The sequence below is a fragment of the Trachurus trachurus genome (genome assembly GCF_905171665.1).
Source record: "Trachurus trachurus genome assembly, chromosome: 24".
NCBI lineage: Eukaryota > Metazoa > Chordata > Actinopteri > Carangiformes > Carangidae > Trachurus > Trachurus trachurus.
In genome coordinates, this window is record NC_139910.1 from 13,456,110 (window position 1) to 13,476,810 (window position 20,701).

Genomic DNA, 20,701 nt, shown 5'->3' on the forward strand with positions numbered 1-20,701 from the left:
ATGGCAGCTTTAGAGGAAAATTCAGAGGATTGTCAAAGTTACTCCAACTCATCCTGGGTTGAACATGAAAATGTGTATCGTATTTCACAACAGTGCACACACAACAGTTGTTAATACATTTCACTCAAACCACAAATGTCAACTTCATGGCTGTGCTGGGAATAAATCACCAAAGCCAATAGCCTTCATCCTCTGGGCACCACAAGTGTCAACAAGCTGAAATTACCATCCCCAGAGTCAAATTGCTAGCAGACCTAAAAATTTGTGTAACATTGTTAAATCTGACTGTCTATCTGATAACTGTAGACAAAGCCGGCAGTGAGGCAACAAGAGATTCAACGGTACTGTTGTGTGGCAGTTTTGGTCCTAATATGTATGTATATACAGCCGTCGTTGTGCTGTGAATCAAACTCTTAATCATTAACAGGGGCTGTCATCTGCACCAGTTCCTATACAATGAGCCTCTGGGGCTCACACAAGGAAGGAGCTCAAGAGCCGATCAATATACACAAGCCAAGACTCGCACACAAGCATGGACAAGCACACATGAACTGACACAGAATACGCTCCTTATGCAACACGGGCTCATTGTATGTGCCATTCATAATCGAGGAGACGCTTGATTATAGACCACTGTCGCTCTTTTCTCTTTTATACTCTCAAGACAAAAGCTACAGTGGGAACAATGCGGACATCAGCGCTAAGTGCTGCTGCGCGTTAATGTGTTCCTGTCTATATTTAGTGGAAGAACAATTGAAACAATAGGCTTTTTGCTTTGTTTGTGTGGCTAATCACGAAGAGCAACTGTTTACGTTTCTGCAGAATCGGTGGTGGTGGGTGGTTTATGGATCAGTGTTGTTGGACTTAATGAGACGTATTCATTGAATGTGTCACTGGCAACAGGAAAGAAAGAATACAACAGATCAATATTGATGACAGTCGTTCTTTGAGTAATTGTTTCCAAAGGATTTTGCACACATCGCTCACCACAGTCTTCTCTGTTTTCTCTCTTGTGTTACAGAACTCCATCCGGCACAACCTTTCCCTCCACAGCCGATTCATTCGCGTCCAGAATGAAGGAACGGGGAAGAGCTCCTGGTGGATGATCAACCCCGAGGGAGGAAAGGGTGGCAAGGCTCCACGCCGCCGCGCAGTCTCCATGGACAACAGCAACAAGTACACTAAGTCCGCCCGCGGCCGCGCTGCCAAGAAGAAGGCGGCCCTGCAGGCTGCGGCCGCTGCAGCGGGCGAGGGCGGAGGCGACAGTCCCTCGGGTCTCTCGAAGTGGCCCGGCAGCCCGACGTCGCGCAGCAGCGAGGAGCTGGACGCCTGGACAGACTTCCGCTCCCGCACTAACTCTAACGCGAGCACAGTGAGCGGTCGCCTCTCGCCCATCCTCGCCAACCCCGAGCTGGACGAGGTGCCCGATGATGAGCCCCCTCTCTCGCCGATGTTCTACTCCAGTCCTGGCAGAGCGCTGTCTCCAGGCAACGCCACGACCAATGGGAAAGCTGTGCCGACCGAGCTGCCTCGCCTGGCAGACCTGGCGGGTACAATGAACCTGAACGACGGACTCACAGATGACCTGATGGACGAGTTGCTGGACAACATCAACTTGGTGCCCACCACTCCCAGCCAGACCGCCCCCAATGGTTCCTCAGGGTTCAACTTTGGGTCCAAACCCAACGGCCTCGGCTCGCCTTCCCCCACCACCTCTCCATCCTCCAACGCTTCTCCTAACGGTGGCGTTAATGGCTACAGTAACTCCATCTTTGGCCCCCATTCGACGGGTTCCTCTCTGCGTCCGTCCCCCATGCAGACCATCCAGGAGAACAAGCAGACCTCATTTTCCAGCATCAGCATGTCTCGCTTTGGCGGTCAGACACTACAAGACCTGCTCAACTCTGACAGTCACAGCCACAGCGACGTCATGATGACCCAATCGGACCCGCTAATGTCACAGGCCAGTGCCGCCGCTGTCATTTCCCAGAACTCCCGTCGTGGCCTCATGCTCCGTAACGATCCCATAATGACCTTTGGGACCACCGGAGGACTTCAGGGCAGCCAAGGGGAGATGTTGCAAAGTAACAACCACAACCAAAGCTCCCTGAGGTCTTTAAACGGAGGCCTGAACTTAGCCAATGAGGCTAACTCTCTGGCTAATGTCAAGCAGCAGCTCCTGCTGTCACCCTTGGGAGGAAACGGGTCGTCCTCCATGCAGATCGACACGTCGATCTTCCTGAACGGAACTGTTAGTGGCGGGATCTGTCAGGACCGATTCCCCACAGATCTGGACTTGGACATGTTCAATGGCAGCCTGGAGTGTGACATGGACTCCATCATCAGGAATGAGCTGATGGACGCAGATGGCCTGGACTTTAACTTTGACTCTCTGGCCAACATGAACGGAGTCGGCAACTTCACTAGCACCAAGCAGACCTCTCAGAGCTGGGTACCAGGCTGAGGGGTCGGGCCAGGAAGGAGCGGAGCAGGTACGTTTGTCAAATGGTGTGGCATTTGTGAAAAAGTTCAACATATTTGAAATGTGCCGATCCAAGTTTTTTCTCCTCAAATACTTGTGAAACACATGCATGATGTACCTGTGGTAGCTTAAAGGGATAGTTCAACATTTTGGCAAATTAGCCCATTGCCATAATCCCTAGTTTTAGGAGTAGGTTTGTTACCTTTAATGTTGGTGCAAGCTATTTTTAGAACCACGGAGCAGAGCCGCAAGCTGCTTAGAGCTACGCTGCGGAGGCTAATGGGATGTCTTGGTTTCCCACATTGTGACCTGCACATTCACCACGCAAAACCATGCAAATCATTGCAATCATGCAAAACCACTGATGCGCGTTCCAGTCGGGGGCAGTGTTTTGGAGTTGTTGGATTGTGTATTTGATGAGTTTGATGAGGGAAACCAAGAAATCCCATTAGCCTCCGTAGCGTAGCTCTGAGCAGCTCGCGGCTCTGCTCCGCCGTTCTAAAAACAGCTTGCACCGACAAGGTAACAAACCTACTGCTATGACTATAGGGATTATGGCAATGGGCCAATTTGCCAAAATGTTGAATGAATGAACTATCCCTTTAATGTACATTAGTCTATTATTGCAAATGAACTGTATTTACTGGTGATGCTTGGTGAGAACTTGATCCACTTGATAAGGTCGTTACTACACCAGAGCTGATCGATGCACCACAAATACTCATAATATTATGATTGTCTCATCTCTTTCCTCTCTCCAGGTCTAAACTGTGTAGTGCAAGAGAAGATCAGACACACAACATCCTTTTTGCCAAACCTGCCATCAGCACAACATGAAATACAAATCCTGTGTTTACAGAAGACTTCCTCTCAAGAGCTTTACCTTTGCTCCTACACTGGTGAACCATGAACGATCCGGCAGACTCTAGAGATGCTGCACATATAAGCCCTCAAAGCCTCCTGTGAAACAACAACAACAACAAGAGAGCTACGTCAAACAATCACAACAAACTCACAAATCTTAGAATTATGCAATTTTCCTTTTGACACCCAGTCTGTTGATATCAAAGAGACTCTGCTTATCAGAAGGGGTTTCAGGTGGAATACAAGGACTTAATATCAAGCAAAGATGGAAGGAGTGCACGGTGCAGTTGTTCCCATTGAAGACAAAAAAAAAGACAAAAGTGTAAAGTGAAAAAATCAAGATTTGATGTGGTGTAAATCTGATCAAGTGTTTTCTTTTTCTGGGATGTGTTATGTTGAAAAAGAATCCCTCTGTTCTCATTAAGTGATTTTAAATGTTCAGTGTCTATTTGTTTTTCCTGGGTTTTCTGTATCTTACTCACTGAGTGGCCACGCATCCAAATACATGCAAACACACACAACATGAAAAACTACACTTTGCCCCCAGTTTGCAAGATTTCAGAACCCTGGAAGTTAAAAAAAAAAAAAAAATCTCAGTATAATGCCATGCACTTCCTGTTTTGTTCTTATAAATTGCTTAAATTTAACATAACTGCAGCATACTGAGGGTTATATTACAATTAGCTGAATACTACAAAATATGTTTTCTCTTTTGTGTATATCTAACTGTAAAAAAAAACATGAAAAAAGATTAAAGGAAGAAAATCTGTCATGGATGTTTGTACAGTGCAGGGGCAGTGGAAAGTTCAAGAAGGAGTTTTAGGGGAAGATACTGACTGTCTTTTCTTAGGTTTCTTAGCGTCTGGTGAGTTCGGTCGAGGTTGTTTATCACAGCATATGATGTAGCCAAAATGAATACCTGTGTCCTAGGGTTGTGAACATTTCCACACCATAACAGGTGCTATGTAAACAGTGTTGAATCCTGTCCTAAGAGCAAGCCGTGCATCTAGTTAGGTTTTTTTGTTTTGTTTTTGTTTTGTTCGTTTGTTTTTGTTGTTACCCATGACCTGCAGAAGCCCAAAGCTGCAGCCACTCGTAGCACGGCGAGGTCGAACCTGTAGATGGCGGCGGGGAGGGGGGGAGCAGGGTTTTTAGGCTCATTCCTCTAGAAGCCATTTGTTTCTCGAGTAAAACAATAAGCTATCTCTGTATATTGCCAAATTACTTGAAACAAACAGTAGGATATGCTGGCAGCCAAATCACAGCACGCACATGCACACACACGCACACGCACACACACACACATACACGTACATAAATAACACACAGAAAAAAAATAATACCAGGGATCTGTGTTAAGCTCTGCTGTTTTCTTGTCATGAGCTTGTGGGGCTTGTTATGCATATATAGAACCACTCAGGGGGGAAAAGGGAGCCTTCCCGTTTAAGTAACATCAAGTCACATTCTAATGGTATTTTAACATTTCTTGATAAAATAACAGTAATGCTTTGTGTTTGTGAACTTGTAACCTGTGAACTTTTGGCCGTCAAGATGTAGACGAGGAAGCAAGATCAACGTCAGGATTAAGACTTTACGCGGTCTGTTATTTTTTTGGTTTTGCTGTCATAGGTTTTCTTTATTTTTTTTATTGTTGTTGTTTTCTTTTTTTTCTTTCCCTCTTGTCAGACTCGTGACACACATACACACATCTCCTCATGGACACGCCTGGTGCTCCTGCAGGTGACCCCCTGTAATCTCCCGAGTACGTGTCTGTGTGTGTGTATACGCGTGTGTGTATGTGTTTATCTGTGGCGTGTTATTTCTGTTGAATTAATCTCACGACGATGTGTAATCCCTCACTATCCCTCATGGTGCATACAGCACAGCCGACTGTATGCATGTATGTATTTATGCATTATGAATTGTGTGAAATGCATATATACTCGCTGTATGTCTTTATATACTCATGTACTACTTGACCCTTGGATTTTTTTTATTTTTTTTTGTGATACCTCTGAAGGTAAAGTTGAAGGAATAATGAACAACGTTACACGCCAGGTAGGAGGGAACACTGTTACCAGCGATTTAATTCTTGAACCAGATTTTCTAAATGGTGGAAACGCACCATTGTTGTAGCATGTGGAGACCCTGGTACCCCCTTCTCTGTCCGGGGGGGGGGGGGGGTAGTGACATGAAGTGTATGCCCCACTGTGTATTATAGTGTACAGATGTGTGTATATCACTTTGAGGCCAAGGGAGAGGAGTGTGTGTGCATGGTTGGCTAGAATGATCTACTGTGCTATCTGAGGTTTAGTGCATGACAATAGCTGTACCCCCCACCCCCCCTTGACCCTGCCAATGGTGCCGTCCCTTGACAGAAATTGTAACACAGAGAGTCTTCAGCACCGAAACGCACACTCTGTTTCAATTGTTTGTTTTGTTTCTTTTTTAAAAATCAGGGCTTACAGTACAGAGCAGCACTTGAACCATCCTCCTCCTGCGTTGACTATGAGGTTTATTATTACAAGCGTGTGCACTTCGACACAGACGCAGAGGAAGCCTCCTTAACGGACGTCCCAACGGCTTCACGCTCATTTTTATTCCACGTGGAGTACAGCAGGCTTGACGTCCCGGTGCTCTCGGTGAGCTGTTAGTTTTATGACCTCAACCTGGTTGAAGCATCATCTGACAATGAGCTGGAAATCCCTACATCTTGTCACATATATAAAATCTCCAGTGCATTATCACCTTTACTTTTTTGGGGGGCAGGGAGAATCCTGAGCCATCACCTGAGCTGCGAAGCATTTCAATTTATCTACACTGACTGTACTAAATATTACTTAAATCCTCCTGTGAAGACGACAGACAAGGTGAAACCAGGGAATGCTGTAATCCTTTCTATTTAAAGAAGGGTTATTGATCCCAGATGAACTGCAAAAAAAAGGGGGATCTCATTCACAGGAAAGTTGTCGCTAACATTTTGTACATTCAGTTTGAAATGTTCCGGCTTTTCGGGAGATAGTTTACACTTAGTCGTAGTGGAGCAGGCCTTCCACGCAGTCACTCAGTGCTACCGCTTCGTTCAGGCACAGATTATCTCTTCTTGTGCTCAACACACACACACACACCTGCAGCACAACATTGTGCAAATCTAATGCTAAGAAAAGCAAAAAAAATTTTTTTAGAAGAGACATACCACTAGATACCTTAATCACCTCTTGGACGTTTCCTTTTCATTATCTTCTCTTGAACCTTTTTCCATCCTTGTTAAGAGGCCCAGGCCAGCTCCCATCCATACGCCCTCTGAACTTTGCCCTTTGAACTTTGCCCTTTATTAATCTTGCTTCTTCTCGACTTGATGTTAGTGGGTATTTTTCCTGTGTATTCCATTTTGAATTGTAATCTAGTTTGTATAAGAAATGGTGCGCATGTAAATAAAGCTTGGTGAGGCTCCACACCCTTTCTGTGTCCTTGTCTTAACTTATTTTTATTGCCGTAAAAATATGAAAGTATTAGAAGTACATAAATTTCACGAGGGCCGTGGAAGCACTGGGCCCCTATTAACAGCTCATATAGCCACAAGAGGAATTTTCAGCGGGAGCAAGGAAAATGTTACAACTCTTGTCTCCTCTTACATGTGCTGTTAATTCACAAGTTAATTCGCCAACTGTTTTTCAAAACAGTGTGTGTATCTGGAGGCCTGTGCGAGAACAAATTTATCCTCCCACCCCCGCCCTCCGCCCCCCCTCCCCACTCCCAATGATAAAACTTTTTTCTTGTCAAGAGTCTGGAGGGATCCAAACAGCAAAACAACTCCATGTTCTTCTCAAGTTCCTGGAAGTCCTCTTGCACAATGTTTGTTTTGTGTAAGGCAGCATTAAACGAGAGCAGACGTACGGCAACCTCCTGATACCTGACACTGGGCTGGGTGCTTTTCCTCGGCTGTTGCGAAACATTAAAGGGGGGAAGGCAGAGGGGGGAACAGTCAGAAACGGGGTGTTGTCATGTTACTCTGCAAAAAGTCTTCGCTTGCGTGTCTAAAAGAAAACCTCCCCCAGGCCTCCACGCCAAATATTAACACACACCCTGGCCGTGCTGCTCTGCTGCCTGACAGTCTTGGCCGTATTCTCCGTCATGCCGTCCTCGCCTGTTCAGAACAACCAGTAGTAGCCCCCCGCCCCCCCTTTCCCCTGTGAGAGGTCAAGCCTGCCGTCATAAAAAGATTATTCCAAGTTAACCTGTAAGTTTATGTGTGTGTTTTGTGTCTTAAGGGTTACTTGGGGTTGGAAAAGGCAGAAACATTCTTGAGGAACCTGTAAAAAAAAAAAAAAATCTTCCGACTGCATAATTTATGGGAGAGCTAGCATTAGCAGACCCTAGCATCTATTTTTAACTTCTTAGGGAAGATACACTAACCTCAACAGGGCTAATTAAAATCTTGCTTTTCAGCTAATGAATTCCAATCTGTTTCTGAAGTGTAACACGTAGGGTTGGGAGGGGGGGTTACAGTAATCCAATTTTGTCAGACCCATTCACATTCATGGCATTTTGTAGGTAGGAAATCTAAGAAAACATTCAGCTATATTCTGTTTATTGCACAAGTATAACATGAAAAAGGTTAAAAGTTGAATTATGTCTTTATATAGAGTTGAGGCATTTCTGCGGTTGAGCTGATGCAACTCAAACTTATGACCTTGATTTTTTTTTTTCAAACATTTTTTGGGGTATTTTAAGCCTTTATTACAGAGTGGTGAGGTGAGTAAGCGTGATGAGAGAGATGCAACGAAGGTTTTTGGCTGCACTCTAACAACAGACATTGCCTTTCATAGTCTTAGCCCATAAGCCACAGGGGCACCACATGATCCCAGTGTTTCTAAACTCCTGGCTACGGACCTGCAAATCAAGGCTTGCCGGTCGTATCATTGCTGCTAGCTTCTGTATATGAAGCAATGATGTGTTACCAGATTTCACATTGTGAAAGTTTCAAAGAGTACATTTGCATTTATATGCCATAGATGTTCAAATCACCACTCCAGAGATGTCTCACTCTCTTGGTCGTTTCTATCTGTCAAAGTATAAACCAGACTGAATGATTTGTGAAACCCAAGCTTTGTTGTCATATACAGTATGGTACGTTCATAACCACAGTGTTTGTCATCGTTACCAAACCCAGGACACGCATCAGGTGCTTTCGGTCTACCAGCGTGGCCTTTTCATTTGCACTCAAATACACAAAAGAACCTCAAACAAACAGAAAGTCATTTCTGTTTGCCTTGTATCTTCATGCATTCTTTCATGAAGAGGAGACGCTTTTTTAGAGAGGATGAAAAGAAATGGAGGGAGAGAAAAAAAAGAAAGGTCCACTGCGCCTCTCGGAAAGGGTTGATGCCAAACCAAGGGGTTGACTGCAAACTCAAAATATTCAAACATGCTTTATGGCTGAAAGAGCAGGCTCACCACAACTACAAATACCAAACCCACATTTCAATAGCAGTTTCCCAGTCAGCTGGTCACCTGACTGACTAGATGTCTGGCCTGGCTGCAGTCACACCAGTCTGCACGGGGTCAGTGAGGTTAGCGGGCAGCTGGAAACTCCTCTGAACCCGTCCCTTTTTCCATTTTGAAAAAAAATGTCATTTTTCAGCCTAATTATATTCATGGGTATCATCGTGGGTATTCTTCTTTTTTATTACTTTCAGAGAAAACCAAATGTGTTGGTTAAAATTAGAGCATTCCAAGGCTATGCACTAATGTCTTTTAATATGCTGCAATATAAGTACCAGTCTCTGTTTCCTGTTTCTGCTGGTTGCCTCAATGGCTGGTTTCATGTCATATCATAAGTATCTAACTGTACAGTATGTGTTTGCCATCTGTCTTTATCTCCACCCACAGTTTCAGGTTTTTTTTTTATTCGCCTCTGCTTTGTTCCATGTAAGTGGGCTCCTATTTCGTAAATGTCATCTTTGTTTTAATACAGAAAGCAATTAACCTTTGTACTCACTGTACGCCACCCACAGATATCAAAACGTGAGTGATACGGCCGAGCAATGCTTATGTGAACAAATGACTGTGTGGGGAATGGATGCTGTTTGAAGATGTGCATTTTTAGTGGGGTTTCCACTAAAAATCATCAGTGCATCCGATATTTTCAAACTCATAACTCACATAATAGACACTAACACCGACGCGACTTTCACCTTGCAGTATGTTGGCGTGTGCGTGCGTTAGTTTACATGAGTTTCCATGTGGGCTTGCTTTTACCTGTGAGTATGCAGATTTGGATGATAGGTGGTACACTTAAACAACAGTGTGGTTAAATTACTCTGAGACTCAGATAAGGATGTAATTCTACCTGAGAGGGAGCAGTGTGTGTGTGTGTGTGTGTGTGTGTGTGTGTGTGTGTGTGTGTGTGTGTGTGTGTGTGTGTGTGCGCGCAGTGCCGTGTGAGTCCATCCATACATGTCTTTGTGTATATTTCTGTTCATGCAGCGTGTAATATAGTGAGTCAGCACTCACACATTTACACAGCAAGCTTGAATTAAATGCCTCTAAAGTACACAAGGAAAGCTTCTGCAAGTGTTGAAGCCTTCAATACGAATTATTTAGTCTGATGGTGCTTGGTAGCTGATTCCTGCATGGGTGAAAAGCAAGGTTGAGTTTTTTTTTGTTTTTTTTGTTTCGTTTTATCTCTCACCATCAACATGCAGCTCATGTGACTTTTAGTCGCCCTGGAGCAGCTGATTTAAAAGCCTTTTTGACTTTTGGTCCTGATGTTGGCTGAGTAACCAGCCAGCGATCTACAGTAAATGACTCCCTGTTGCAATCCTGCCGACTAAGCTTTGTTTCTTTAACGTCATCAGACTCCCTACCAGTTGAATCACCGTGCAAACAAACGAACAAGAGTCACATGCTCCTCAGCTCATCAGGTAGGATGTCTTATATAGAGTTTCATCCAATACTACAGCTACAAAAGACAAAAGAAAAACTGCTGACTGATCACCTGACAGGAGAAGAACCAATATAAAGCTGCTATATGAAAGTGAATTTACATAGAAAACAGTTTGTGGCAGATATTAGCTCAGTGTAACAAAATTGAAATTATCCAAATGTGTTCTTTATTCAAATTTATAAAAACCAAAGAACATCAATTGACATACTATTATTGTTTTGTTTTGTTTTAACCTCTGAAACTGTGATATTGATATCATCCTCCATTAATACAGCTATTGATCTGTATCTTGTCGTCATTATATGACATTGGCTTGTTTGAACCTTTCTTGTGGTTTGATCGATTAATGTCGCTCTGACTTTAAATGTGTGTCACTTTCTGCTGTTTTTTTCTCTCTTTTCTTTTGTCAACAGATGCAATCTTCTTTTTTTTTTTTTTTTTTTATATATTTATTTATACCACTTTGGTTCAGAGAATACACCTTACAAAACAATACACAAGTGGGTTTTTTTTTTTTTTTCCCCCCCCTCCCATCCCACCCGATATCTCCCCCACAAACGAAACTACCAAACAAATTTACAAAACAAACTAAGAGATAAATAAATAAAAAAGAAAAGTAAATAAACAATAATAAATAAAATAATAATAATAGCAATCATAATAGTAACAATGTATATGCATAATAATAAAAAAAAAAAAAAAAAATGAAGAAAATAATCATAAATCTTTTATCCAAAATCACATTATCAGCATGAGCACATATATAAAGCAGTTAGAAAAATATATATCTTAGTCTAATGATGTACAATTCATATTCTCAAAATGCGATATAAGAGGTTGCCAGTGTTCATAGAATTTGTCAGTGGATCCCCGAAGTGTAAATTTGACTTTCTCTAGCTTCAAAAATGTCATCAGGTCTTTAAGCCAGGAATCTTTTGAAGGTGGTAAAGGGTCTTTCCACTGTAAAAGAATTCGACGGCGAGCTATCAAAGATGAAAAAGAGATTACATTTTTCTGTATTGAATTCAATTTAATCCTACTTCCTGGAGTGCCAAAAATGGCTATCTCTGGTGATGGTTCAATGTTCAACTCCAGTACTTCTGTTAGAAATGTAAAAAAAAATCTCCAGTATTCTTTTAACATAGAACAAGACCAAAACATATGGGTTGAGTGAGCAGGTGCCTGAAAACATCTGTCACAAGAATCCGATACACTTGGGTACATTTTTGATAATCTTTCTTTAGTATAATGAGTCCTGTGGAGCACCTTGAATTGAATAAGGGTAAGTGATGCACAGGATGAAGATGAATTTATAGTATTAAGAGCTTTATTCCACCATTCATCTGAAAATGAAGTACCCCATTCCGATTCCCATTTTGTTTTAATCTTACAAAGGGCAGAGGGAGTCGCTGTTAATAATATATTGTAAATAGATGACAACTGTCCTTTTAGTAGCCGAGAAGTCATATTAAAAAAATCAATGCCAGAGGCTACTGGAATATGAGGGAAAGCTGAGGTGTTATACTTAGCAAAGTTACGGATTTGGAAGTAACCATACATATCCGAACTCTGGAGGTTAAATAAGGAGGAAAGTTGAGTGAAACTAGCAAATATACCGTCCACATAAAGGTCACACAGGGAAGACAATCCTAACTTACACCATTTAGAAAATCTTGGATCAGTTCTGGCAGGTTGAAACAGGTGATTATTACAGAGAGGTGTGGCCAAGGGAAGACCTCTCCAGCCAAAATGTTGTCTAATTTGCTGCCAGATGTTTAAAGTGGCAATGACTATTGGATTAGAAGTAAACTGTCTAGGTTTAGAGGGGAGGCTACTACACACAAGGGCTTTCAAAGAGGAAGCATGGCATGAGTTAGTTTCTAGATGGATCCAACTATTGTCTGCACCTGTCATCCAGAGCATAATTTTATGTATGTTTGCAGCCCAATAAAAACATTGAAAGTTTGGCAATCCAAGTCCCCCTTTTGCATGTTCCCTCTGTAGCAAAGTTTTACAAACTCTTGGAGTTTTACCTGCCCATATAAAATTTGAGATGATTGTATCTAATTTGCGGAAAAATTGCTTTGGTAAAAAAATAGGTAAACACTGAAATAAATAAAGATATCTGGGGAGAATATTCATTTTAATCGAATTTACTCTGCTAGCCAGAGAGAGGGGTAAGTTATTCCACCTCTGTAGATCAGCTTTTACTTTAATGGTTAGAGCTTCAAAATTTTCTTCAAAAAGTGAATTAATTGATTTAGTAATAGTAATTCCAAGGTATTTAAAGCTAGTAGACAATTTAAAAGGAATATGAACTTGAGATATTCCCTGAGCTAGTTGATTAATGGGGAAACATTCACTTTTTTGAATATTTAACTTATAGCCAGAGAAGGCTCCGAAAGAGTCGAGAGTGGCTAAGATGTAAGGGAAAGAACTTAATGGGTTCGTAACATAAAGAAGAAGGTCGTCGGCATATAAAGAGACCTTATATTCTGTCCCGCCTCTTTCGATACCAAAAAAAAAATTATGATTTTTCAAAGAAATAGAAAGGGGCTCAATGGCTAACGCAAAAAGATGCAATCTTCTAAATGTGTATTTGTTATGGCCAAAAAACATATTAAATAGTAACCATAAGGTTGGAGCTTCATTATTGAATACATATGATGTAACTTCATTCTCCATAGAGGCTTTCTTGGGCCATTTGACACTTCATTAAAACAAACACACACAACACAGCATAAATATTCTGAATAATCAAACATGATAAGACAGATAGATAAAATAAACATTCAATAAGAACCGTCAGGGGGAAACATGACAGTTGAATCCCTAAGATAGTGTACTACCATATTATTCACTGTAATACCTTGTAATATGTCCACCTCTAATCCTCCCTCATACCTCATGACCTATGACTAAATTCTGTCTTCTAATCTGAGTCCGCACGCACACTGATGGGCAGTTTCTTGCCCCACCTCTGGATTTAGCCATTTTAAAAAGGTATGACCGGCCTGTGGTGAGACAGCACATGCAACAAACTCTGCTTGAACCATAACAAAAGGCTTGAGCATTAATACGTTTGCCAGTTGAACAAACAAAAAGAGACTGGGCAGACTGGAGGCTGAGGAGTCACCGCGGCTTCTGGCCTCCAGTGCTATTAGTCATAAAGACAGGTTGGGCGACAAGCTGGTCCTGACATGAAGATAAAACCATTTAAATACAGAGTAACAAACCACATGGCTGCATGTGGGCCTCTCTATCTATCTATCTATCTATCTATCTATCTATCTATCTATCTATCTATCTATCTATCTATCTATCTATAATAATCATTTTATCTATATAGCGCCTTTCATACAAAAAATGCATCTCAAGGTGCTTGAACAAAACAATATTAATCAAAAACGATCAAAGGCTATAACACAAGTGATAAACAATAAAACAATAGCAATCATACACGTAAAAGTTAGCCAGAGTTAAGACTATCTATCTATCTATCTATCTATCTATCTATCTATCTATCTATCTATCTATCTATCTATAATAATAATTTCATTTATATAGCGCCTTTCATACAAAAAATGAATCTCAAGGTGCTTGAACAAAACAACATCAAACAATTAAAGAACAATATTAATCAAAAACGATAAAAGGCTATAACACAAGTGATAAACAATAAAACTATAGCAATCACACAAGTAAAAGTTAGCCAGAGTTAAATCTATCTATCTATCTATCTATCTATCTATCTATCTATCTATCTATCTATCTATCTATCTATCTATCTATCTATCTATCTATCTATCTATCTATCTATCTATCCATCCATCTATCATCACAATGTTTTCTCACCACATGCACACACAAATGGAGACACATGATGCCGTGCGCACACACACAGTGAACTGGCTAATGAGAGGTGAGTCATCAATACGTGATGTGGGGTTCAAAGTGTAAACAAGATGGATATGTGATGGATCTGTCGAGATATGGCCATTAGTGGGGCTTCTCAACCCCCAGCCAGCATTGACACTGCGCCGCTGATGGATCTCCAATGCCTCTCCATCTGATCTCTATACCTTATCTGAACTCACAAACACGAAACGAGTACACATGCTAATTGCTGCTGGCCGCACGAGGACGGATCCATGACAAGTGGAAAGACCTGAGAACTGAGCATGATACTTCCCTCTGTGTGTACGTGTGTGTGTGTGTGTGTGTGTGTGTGTGTGTGTGTGTGTGTGTGTGTGTGTGTGTGTGTGTGTGTGTGTGTGTGTGTGTGTGTGTGTGTGTGTGTGTGTGCGCAATGAGCGCGCTAAGTGCTGCAGTGGAATGATGTCATCTCTGTAATGGCACACTGGCACAGAGTGGTTGAGCACTGTCCCGCAGCACCTCCATTCACAGGCTGTGATCAGCGTCATCAAGGCAGATTATAGCTCAGACTCACAGCCTGTGGTGGGATGACAGATTGCTTCACACCGCACAGTCCTTTTGTAATCACAGATTCACACAAACACACACACACACACACACACAATAGGCATGTACCAACAGATAATAACAAAAAATACATCAACATCATTTACATGTATTCCCTTGGTGTAGTGTAGGAAAAAAAATTCTCTGGAGAAGAACTTCCACAGGCCCTTTCCACATTTATCCTTCTCCTCCTTATCCTTTGAGATTTGACAGCATGTGCATCCATATGGGCACATCACAAGTACGAGCGCGTGTGAGGATGCAATCCACGGTGTCGGTGTGAAAAGTGATAGGCAGAGGTGAGGTGCAATGAAATGACAGAAATAGAGATAGGAGAGGAAGTGAGAAGAAGAGGTTGGCTTCATAGACACAGAGAGAGAGGGAGTCAGAGGTGGCAGGGTGTTGAAACTGGCATATTTTACAAAAAATGATAAAAATCGAGAGCGGCTGAAGTGCTGTAGTCAAATATGTGGCGTAGTATGAGCCTTGTCTCTTGTGTTTGCCCTAGATTTTCAGGGCTCTCTCATTACACCACAGAACAAATACTGGAATCGCACCAACACAACGACATCAGAGAGAGACTAGCAGCTCTGACAGGGACAGCAGCATCACCTTGATCTGTCACCTCGTCCCCCTCCTTCTCTTTCAACTTCGCTGACTATTTCTGTTCTCGTAGTTTGCGTTGTTCTCTGATGATCTGAGGAAACCGTGGTCCTCTGTTGTTTTTCTAGAACTTCAATTCTAGAGGCTTTTCTTTGTGTTTTGATCGCTTGTCTGGTTGTTTGTTGGCTTCATTGTGTTAATTATGTGTTTTTATTATGCTTCATGTCTTTTTGCACAGGTTTGAATTTGAATATAAAAGTGAACAAAATTGCATATCAGTGGTTCAGTGAAATATTTGTTATATATCTGACAATACATATTGACAATTGATGCAACTGATACTTCAAACGTCTTTGATGAAGATGCAATTGAGTCTAGCTATGAGCACGTCCAGTTACAGATCGATTATGATTGAGACCTTTGTTAATCATTTCTCACCTCTCATTGTTATGTCATTTCTCGACTATAATATGGGCATGATTGCTTTTTTTCTGATGGACCTTTTCCAAAGAGAGAACATTAATGTTCATTATTAAAGATGCTTCACTGTTTATCTGTCAGAAAAAGTATTTTTCAGGCAAGAAATGATAAGATAATAAAAACTGAACCCCATAGGAAGCAAGATTAATGCTCGACAGGGATATAGTCTTACTGTCATATACGAAACGGTCTGATCTCTTTGTTCCCTCCCTCAAAACAGAACTTTAAATTTTAAGTTTCTGACATTTTGTGTGAGTGAGTGTGTGTGAGTGCAATTCCTTAGATAGTTGAGTGCCTTGAGAATATCAGTCTAACGGTATTTTTCCTTTTGGCAGGTAGAAGTTTTGAACTGACTGAAATGTCTTTCCAAACTGAGTTTTACTTTCATAGTTCAGTTTCATACAGGAAGCAATATTTTAGGTGTAGGTGTTTTTTCTGTTGAAATACAATGCACTGCTCTCCTCGTACTTCATCTTTCCTTTATCTTGTTTAGTTGCATCCCTGCCTGATCTCTCTGTGGTCTTCCTCTCAGACTCTTTCACTCCACGGACATGTTTTGAGGAAAAACATTACAAGAACAAGAAAACATTGAATCAAATTGCCTAAAACTTGAAAAGCCAAGAGGTTTTGAGAAAAAGAAAACAGAAATTCTAGAAATTGATGGATACTTCCTCTCTCCTCACTCTCTGGTTATCAACCTTGGTGAAGCACTAGCATGGATTTGAAATGATTTTGTTCTTTCCATCTGAATCGATGGGGGTTTGACCATTGATGGGATTGAACTGGATAACCTCACGGACGACAAGTGCAGGGGTGGACTGTTAGAAGAGGGGGAAATCATTGTGCTGATTGATGCTTTTCATTTGTCACATTGATTTGTTTTGGACTTGTGAGAGGGTCGGGTGAGTGATGTAATCTGAGATATACTGTATATATAATATGAAAAACCTACGCTTATATAGAATCTGTAGATTAAGGCGCACAAATCCCAAATGATAGCATGCATATTACACATTAAAATCTTGTTGAAATCTCATTTCCGTCTCAGTCATTTATAGCCTCTGCTCCCCCCCTCCTGCTCTTTTTCTCACCTTCCCTGCATTCATTGTCACGTCCCCCTCCCTATATCATTTTCTGTATATTTTCGCTCCTGTTTCTCCCCTGTCAACCCCACTTTTGCTCAATAACAGCCCCACACAGAGCGAGGAAGAGGATGATGCTGGGCTGGATGTGGAGAGGGAGATGAGGTGGAATAATCATGCAGGAAACAGAAAAGCTGCCTGTCCAACCTTCATCCTCTCCTTTATATCAAGCCAGTAGATGCAGAGTTCATCTCTCCCCCACACTCTTTCTCTCTCTCTCTCACGCACACACACATACCTAAGCTGCGTTATTTCCCCATGTGAGGAGGGCAACGTGCTCAGCTTGCTCTCAATCCATTTGCAGTATAAGCCCACTAACCCCCATCGTGTTACCATCCCCCTACCACCTCCAGGGGTTGACAGCATTACCTCCCACTGTAGCATGTGGCTGCATGTGACTGCATTAGATGTGTGTGTGTGTGTCTGTGTGTGTGTGTGTGTGTGTGTGTGTGGACCAGGTCACAGGGCACGATATAGCATACTGTACTGTATACCACCACAGTGTCTGCTTTATGGTGAATGGTTCCTCATGAAAAGTCACGTCAGGGAGGAACTGTATATAAATGTGTGAAGAGCAGTGTCTATGTGTTATCCTGCGTCTTGCATCATCCACCACTGACCTACATGGAGATGTGTTATCTAGCAGAGTGTGCGTTCATTACTTTAGATTAATGACTAACCCATGGTGCTCCAGTGAGTATGTGTGTCTGTGTGTTTCTATGTGTGTGTGTGTGTGTTTGTGTGTGTGTGAGGGCGACGGCAGTTTACCACATTATTTCTCCCACTGAAATGACCAAATTCATGCCCCCGCTTGGGTCTTTATGAATCTTCTCATGAACTACATTTCTCTGCAGACAGGAAGGTAAAAATATGAGCCGGAATTATTTCAGTAGGTGTAAAGTTCATTAAGTGTTGCAGATTCATAATAAACACATGACACAAGAATTAATCTGAATGTTGATTAAATAAGGTCCATAAAGCCCCTATGTCGAGTTGTATGTTGTATGTGGAATTGTTTTTTTTTAGTTAGAGAAAAATTCAATCTTGACACTGCTGTCAAATACCTAATAATACTGTATTAAGGGTCAGTAAAGTTATACATTTTTAAAACAAGCTTTAGAGAGCAGCTGCTCCTAAGACTCACAGATCTTCAGGTATACTGTGCGTCACCTGGATTTAGATCATTTGATCAATTCCATATTTGTTGTATTTTACATTCATACTTAAACAAGCATTTGATCACTGCTTCATCTCTGTGTCAAAATCTAGCAAATTGTTTTCAAATTACAACAAACTAATTGAGAGATTGAGTATTTAGGGGCACTGTTTTGTCTCTGGGGTGACTGTGTCATACACCATAATATTCTAAATATTGGTTTGTGGTGACTAGCAATTTTAAAATTGCTGTTGCAGGCCTGTCAGTGTATTCTTTTAATATTTGTTGTTACTGTTGATTTATATTTTAAAATTGATGTACTGGTGTTCTATTATAATGATTTATAGATGGGTCTATTTGGTTCACAGTCAGTAAAGACCCTCACCCACCCTTATCCCACACACACACACACACACACACACATACACACACACGCACACAAACACATGCACACACACCCAGAATGTCAAGGTCACTCTGCTCCACACATCCATATATCTTCTTTGCACTGGCCTAAATGGAGGGTTGGACACACACAAAGACTCAAAGAGAGAGTCAAAAGTATTGCTTTGGGCGTCCCAGTGTGTGTCTATGTGTGTGTGTGTGTGTGTGTGTGTGTGTGTGTGCGCGCGCGTGCACATGTATGAGTGTGCATTCATTTGTGCTCGCACGCGTGTGCGTTGGAGTGAATTATGGCCAGCACTCACCATTAAAACCACCAGGGAAAGCGCATACATAGCTTCATTACTCCCTGTCTCCATCTTCCCCTCCCTCCATCCCTCCCTCAGTCCTTCCCCTGTTTTCTCCACGCGTTAAGTAATGGTGGTGATGGTGTGTTGGCTGTCGAGACAAAGAGGAACTAATCTACCATAAAGAATGAGCCGACAGGGCGGTGAAGTCAGCGTCCAGTGTGACATAAATCTGATATAGTGGATTCTCCTTTAATATGTTTCTTAAAAAGTTTCCAAAAAAACATACAAATGGTTCAGAACCAAATGCCTGCATGGATCTGACATCAATGTAAATTATACTCAAACACTGCTATGCATAGCACATTACTTCAAATATAAGAGAAGTTGCTTTGAAAAATGATCCTTAATGACTTTAATTTGCATTTTGTGTCCCGTCCATATTGAGCCCCTATGTCTCTTTGTCCCCTGCGTATGTGTGACAGTGCGGTCATGTCTTTGCGTGCACATGTTTGTGTGTTTGTGCTTTTGTGACGGCGAATAATTTCCTCAGCCGTCTCTTAAAGGCCTCCCGTCCATCTGTGTTACATATGTGTTTATGAGTGTGTGTGTTCTTCCTTTGACTCGCTCAGCTGTATTGTCTGTATTTTTTGTGTGTGCATGTGCGTGTGTGCGTGAATCAACATACACTGTAAAACTTGTGGCTTTGGTCTCCGACTTTGTTTATTAAGACTGCAGAAGCCTTTGCATGAGAGCAAAAATATGCAAACTCACACATGCTCACAATTCAAGCAGAAACACCTCCAGTGCTTTGTTGTTTATGTTTGCGAATATTTATACTTATGAACGAAAGAGACTCTCTCTCATCCAGAGAGCTTAGCAGATTGGTATCTGATTAAATGTTTGATCTGGGGGAGCGTGTTTCTGTTTGTTCGTGTGTCGGGGTGTAGGTAGCGTGCAAGATCCAAGTGAGTGCAGACATGGAGGAATCCATCACCATTAATCACTGCATGGGAGATCATGACAAGATTTAGGGAAAAAAGGGGGGAAATGCAGGAGGAGAAGGCCGAGAGAACAAAAGACGGGAGGTTATTGTAATGCTGGAGGAGAGGACAGTTATGACGGTGTGCTCCTTCACTGGCAGATATCGCCCAAGAGGGATGGATGATCCTCAAAGAGGAACAAAGGAGATGAGGTCTGGGGGAGGGGAGACGGCAGGGACAAGAGGACCTGACCGATGACGGTGATATAGCAGGTTACTGTACTGTATGTGCCACAGAAAGACACGCAACAGCAGGTCATCCATGTGGGCTCAGTCTCTGTTTCGTACTATTTTAGATTTTCTTGACAGTGTTTACTGGATGTTTTGTGTTGGTTTGGAGAAGAAAAAAAAAAGTGGTTTGCATGCGTGAGCCAGGGACAACTGTGTCTTTTTTTGTATTTTTTCCTGTTTTGTGTTCCACTTGGCTCGGCTCTCTGTTTGTGTGCCTGTGTGTGCGAGTGCAGCGGGGGTCAGGGCGGGATGTTTTCCCATGTGATAAGCAGAGCTGCACATCCCTGTCAGCATGCACCAGCACACTCTGAAAGACAACTCTATACTGGCATTTGTCTCAGTTGTTGCCCCGAAGCACCGATGTACCTATGTGTCTTTTATTTTTCCATAACACTCCACAACAGCAGCTGTAACAACGAAGCATTTCCACAACGTTACGTAACGATGACAGTTAAATCTCTCCTTTATCCAAGTTTATAAAGGCAAAGTGCACTTCAGCAGTGCAACACTTTCTTTTATCAAATGTACTTCTTTTATAAGACTCCTCTTGCAAAAATGTCTAAAGATGGAAATAAATGTTA

The 20,701-nt window shown here is 41.9% G+C and overlaps 2 protein-coding genes across 2 annotated transcripts in view; one reads left to right on the plus strand and one right to left on the minus strand.

Moving 5' to 3' along the window:
• foxo3b (forkhead box O3b) overlaps nt 1-3,666 on the plus strand; it is a 40,945-nt gene extending 37,279 nt beyond the window's left edge. Inside the window, exons 3-4 of the mRNA XM_084001076.1 lie at nt 1,022-2,492; nt 3,244-3,666. Of these exons, the coding sequence (XP_083857202.1) occupies nt 1,022-2,464 (1,443 nt within the window). The 3' untranslated portion in view covers nt 2,465-2,492; nt 3,244-3,666. The remainder of the gene's footprint in view (nt 1-1,021; nt 2,493-3,243) is intronic.
• ostm1 (osteoclastogenesis associated transmembrane protein 1) overlaps nt 1-20,701 on the minus strand; it is a 181,554-nt gene that overhangs the window by 113,575 nt on the left and 47,278 nt on the right. The window lies entirely within an intron of this gene.